Source organism: Engraulis encrasicolus, chromosome 11 (genome assembly GCF_034702125.1).
Source record: "Engraulis encrasicolus isolate BLACKSEA-1 chromosome 11, IST_EnEncr_1.0, whole genome shotgun sequence".
NCBI classification, from domain to species: domain Eukaryota; kingdom Metazoa; phylum Chordata; class Actinopteri; order Clupeiformes; family Engraulidae; genus Engraulis; species Engraulis encrasicolus.
Window position 1 is genome coordinate 19,283,205 of NC_085867.1, and position 5,000 is coordinate 19,288,204.

The 5,000-nt window shown below is 52.8% G+C and overlaps 1 protein-coding gene across 2 annotated transcripts in view; it reads right to left on the bottom strand.

The window, feature by feature from the left end:
- Positions 1 to 5,000, bottom strand: part of tnksa (tankyrase, TRF1-interacting ankyrin-related ADP-ribose polymerase a) — a 205,440-nt gene that overhangs the window by 75,530 nt on the left and 124,910 nt on the right. For both annotated transcript variants that reach the window (XM_063210187.1, XM_063210186.1), the window contains one exon: positions 983 to 1,169. In XM_063210187.1, the coding sequence (XP_063066257.1) occupies positions 983 to 1,169 (187 nt within the window). The remainder of the gene's footprint in view (positions 1 to 982; positions 1,170 to 5,000) is intronic.

Consider the following 5,000-nt stretch of genomic DNA (forward strand, 5'->3'; position numbering starts at 1 on the left):
TGAAAAGGTAACGTTTGGGAATGAGCAGCATGAATTCTGGATATAATCTATTAAAAACATTACACAGTGCATATTTAAGCCCGTCTCCATCAGAGGCGCGTGGACTGTGTGATGATGAGCTAGCTCTCTGGCAGTGCAGGCTGGCTAGTTGCTGCCTGGCTCTCTGCATGCTGATAGGAGAAACCCAGAGTGAGCACGCCGCTTCATATATTGGCACACCTTTCATGTCACCACCCATATGACTACTGACACCTTCGGAAGTTTACCAGCAGCCTGTGGATGTAGCAGCACCGGAGTTGTAGCGTCTGCAGCGATATTCTGGAGACGTCTGAGGCTCGGATGGCCTTTTACCTTACCATGGGGTGATACGGGGAAAATAAAATGTAAAAATGATTGCTATCTCTTTTTCATACTGGCTGATTCATATTGTTCAACGGTGATTTGTGACAATTGTACAATAGAGTTATTGAGTTAAAATTGCTTTTCATTTACTTGACTGGGTAGGAGCACAAGGTACACATGATGAAAAAAAGTGATTTGCACACGATGTACTGAACACTATGCCCCAAGACCCGAGCCACTTTCAGAATCGGATGAGAACATGTTACAGTGTGGTTTCAAAGGACAGTTCAGTACACAGTGTGTGGTGTGGGCATGAGTCAGTGAATATGAGTGTGCAGCCATGATTTAGCTAGTAGTGTGTGTGTGTGTGTGTGTGTGTGTGTGTGTGTGTGTGTGTGTGTGTGTGTGTGTGTGTGTGTGTGTGTGTGTGTGTGTGTGTGTGTGTGTGTGTGTGTGTGTGTGTGTGTGTGTGTGTGTGTGTGTATACGTGTGTATACGTGTGTGAGCATGTGTGAGCATGTGTGAGCATGTGTGAGCATGTGTGAGCGAGCGTGAGCGAGCGTGTGTGTGTGTGTGTGTGAGCGTGTGAGCAAGCGTGTGCGTGTGAGTGTGAGCGTGTGTGTATCTGCGTGTGACTTACATGTGAGCCTCTCCTTGAGCTCTGGCGTGGGGGCCATGTCCACGGCGCTCTTGCCGTGGCAGTTGACGAGCGTGGGGTCGGCCCCGTGGCTCAGCAGCAGGGAGCACACCTCCACGCGGTTCTTAGACGCCGCCTCGTGCAGAGGGGTGAACTGCCACAAGTCCATGGCGTTCACACACGCGCCGTGCTGCAGTGGCGGAAACACACACACATAGAAAAAAAAACCAGGTCAAACCGTGTACAACAGGGATGGGCATTTTTCACATCTTTTGATCACCACCATTGGAGGGCCACATGACCAGGGATCTGACAGCAAGTGCAAGTTCGAGGTGCAGTTGGTTCCTCACCGAGTGTTTTCTATCGGCCAACAGACTCATTTTTTTTATTATTATGATGTTTTATCTAAGGGACACACTGAGTTCACACACACACACACACACACACACACACACACACACACACACACACACACACAAATTCAGACAAACACACATGCAGAAACACACCATCTCTCCTTCTCTCACACACCAAATGAGTTGATGTATTGCCGGTAGTGGGCATCACAGGGAGCAGGCAGGCAGGCAGGCAGCAGCCACCATGCTGGCCGAGCTAAGCGGAGCTGAGTAGACCGGAGCGGAGCGGAGTTGAGCCGTATTCCCATGTCTCCCATGCCCGTGACAGATGAGTATTGGCCACCGCGCTCCGCTCCACAAACACAAACGTCGCGGGAGAATAGGGCTCGATTGCCTAACCCCTTCCCCTTCCGCTCCCAACACACCATGGTGTGTGTGTGTGTGTGTGTGTGTGTGTGTGTGTGTGTGTGTGTGTGTGTGTGTGTGTGTGTGTGTGTGTGTGTGTGTGTGTGTGTGTGTGTGTGTGTGTGTGCGTGCGTGTGTGTGTGTGTGTGAGTGTGAGTGTGAGAGAGAGAGAGAGAGAGAGAGAGAGAGAGAGAGAGAGAGAGAGAGAGAGAGAGAGAGAGAGAGAGAGCGAGAGAGAGGAGCGCCCTGCAGAAATTTAATTAGCGCCATCCAGCTCCATGACCGATTTAGACCTTGCCCGCCACAATCAAGACTTGGACGAGAGAGAGAGAGAGAGAGAGAGAGAGAGAGAGAGAGAGAGAGAGAGAGAGAGAGAGAGAGAGAGAGAGAGAGAGAGAGAACGGAGTGCACAAGAGAGAGAACTCGGAAACGGACCAGCAGGTGCAATCATAGGGGCTTCATTAAATTGCATTTAAAACCTTCGCTGCAAGTTTTTTTTTTATCTACATACTATTTTTTATCTATTCTGCAGACACAACAGCAAGCTTCTACAATTCATTTATATTACATACATGTGTGTTTGTGTGCACACGCCAGTGTCTATGTCATTTGTTTGTGCATTTCCTGAAATGCAATAGGTTACAGGATATTTGTCATGCATTTGACAGAGAGGCAAATTGCCTGTTTAAGAGGAGGTGAGGTGTGGTGTGGCGTGGGGTGGGGAGGAGTGGAGTTGAGAGGGCAGAGGAGGTGAGGAGCAAAAGGGGAGCGGAGTGGTACGCAGATCAGGAGTGGAATGAGATGGCAAGGGGCGGGGGAGGTGAGGAATGGGGAAGAGAGGAGTGGAGAAGGAAAAAGCGGAGAAGAGTGGAGAGGCGAGTAGAGGTGAAGAGAGGAGAGGGGAGGAGAGAAGTGGGCAAGCAAGGAGTTGGGAGGGGAAAAGAAAAGAGTGGAGAGGTGAGAAGAGGGGAGGAGAGGAGAAGCGAGGAGAGGAGAGGAGAGGGGAGGAGAGGAGAGGAGAAGCGAGGAGAGGAGAGGAGAGGAGAGGGAGAAAGAGGAGGAGAGGGGAAAAGAGGAGGAGAGTAGAGAGGCAAGGAGAGGGGAAAGGAGGAGTGGGGAGGGAAAAAGACGAGAGGAGAGGAGAGGAGAGGATAGGGAAGGGGTGGGGTGGGGAGGTGAGGTGAGGAGAGGAGAGGATAGGGAAGGGGTCGGGTGGGGAGGAGAGGAGAGGAGAGGGGAGGATAGGGAAGGGGTCGGGTGGGGAGGAGAGGGGAGGATAGGGAAGGGGTCGGGTGGGGAGGAGAGGAGAGGAGAGGGGAGGATAGGGAAGGGGTCGGGTGGGGAGGAGAGGAGAGGAGAGGGGAGGGCAGGAGAGGTGGGGTAAGGGAGGAGAGGAGAGGAGAGGGGAGGGCAGGAGAGGTGGGGTAAGGGAGGAGAGGAGAGGGGAGGGCAGGAGAGGTGGGGTAAGGGAGGGGAGGGCAGGAGAGGTGGGGGTAAGGGAGGAGTGGTTAGTGTAGGGCATGGCATGGCATGGCATAGTGTAGCTGGCATGGCCGGCACAAAGTTCACAGCTGGTTTAATGTCCTCTGTAACCCAGTGAAGCTAATCAGTCAGATGGAAGACTTCCGAGCTCCGATAATGCTGCAGGTCTCAGGAGCTCTCCACAGCCAGTGCAAATAAAAAAGAGAAATGTGTGTGTGTGTGTGTGTGTGTGTGTGTGTGTGTGTGTGTGTGTGTGTGTGTGTGTGTGTGTGAGTGTGTGTGTGTGTGTGTGTGTGTGTGTGTGTGTGTGTGTGTGTGTGTGTGTGTGTGTGTGTGTGTGTGTGTGTGTGTGTGCGCGTGCGTGCGTGCGTGCGTGCGTGCGTGCGTGCGTGCGTGCGTGCGTGCGTGCGCGTGCGCGCGTGTGTGTGTGTGGGATGCTGTACAGAGGGAGAAAGAGAGACAGAGAGAGAGAGAAAAGCACGCACACACAAAAAACGCTGCGATTGAGAGCCATTTTCCCCAGCCTCTCTTGCTCCCTTACCACGCTGGTTTATTTTGAGTCGCTGTCGACAGAGAGAGCAGACGACAGAGACGGTTGAGAGGTATTGGCTCCATGAAGAGGCTGAGGCTGGGACTGGCGACTGTGGGGGTGGGGGTGTGGGGGTGGGGGTGAGGTGAGGTGTGGTGTGGTGCGGTGTGGTGTAGTGCGGTGTGGTGAGGTGGGGTGCGGTGTGGTGTGGTGAGGTGTGGTGTGTTGTGGTGTGGTGAGGTGGGGTGTGGTGTGGTGTGGTGTGGTGTGGTGTGGTGTGGTGTGGTGTGGGTGGGGGTGGTGGGGTGGTGTGGTGGGGTGGGGTGGGTGGTGGGGTGTGGTGTGGTGTGGTGTGGTGTGAGGGGGGGGGGAGAGGTGTGGGTGTGGTGTGGTGTGGTGTGGTGTGGTGTGGTGTGTTGTGGTGTGGTGTGGTGGGGTGGGGTGAGGTGGGGTGAGGTGTGGTGGGTTGGGGTGTGGTGTGGTGGGGTGAGATGGGGGTGTGGTGTGGTGAGGTGGGGTGTGGGGGTGGGGGTGTGTGGTGTGGTGCGGTGGGGTGTGGTGCGGTGGGGTGTGGTGTGGTGTGGTGTGGTGTGGTGTGGTGTGGTGTGGTGTGGTGTGGTTGCAGTGGGCAAAGCGACGCTGGTAGGTGCTTGACGCCAAAAAGAGCCATGAGCCGCCCACTCGTCCATAACAAAAACTTCATGACCAGAACATGTCACTCACATGTAAAGGAGAAGGGGGAGATAGAGCGCCGATGTGAGGATCTGCGTGTTTACTTTCTATTTTCTTGTGAGTGATATTGATGTGATTCACAAAAGGAAGAAAAAAGGCTTTGGCACAGTTAAGCACCTAAGCTCCCTAGCAAATACGGATTGCTTGCACTGACGCTGCAACTCTGCTCAAGCAAACTGTTGGAGCGTTGACCGAAGTTTCCACCAACTCCACTCATTAGCCAAGCCATAGCATCCCACACACAAAATTGCTCCTTGAGTCCATGAATATTGAGTCACCGGTTGAGAGAACTTTCTGGAAAGCCTGCTCATTACGACTACTGTAAAACATCCCAAACAGATATTCCCATTTGAGTGAGCAATTCATTTAATATTCACAGATAAATTTATAGATTTTTGGTCGCATAATGCAGCCACCATGACAGTTGGTGGGTCGGAAATCGGTTTGCGTATGATGTAGGTGGCTTATTTGGGTCTCCTCTATCCTATCCAATAAAGGCAGAAAGTTATAACCTCAT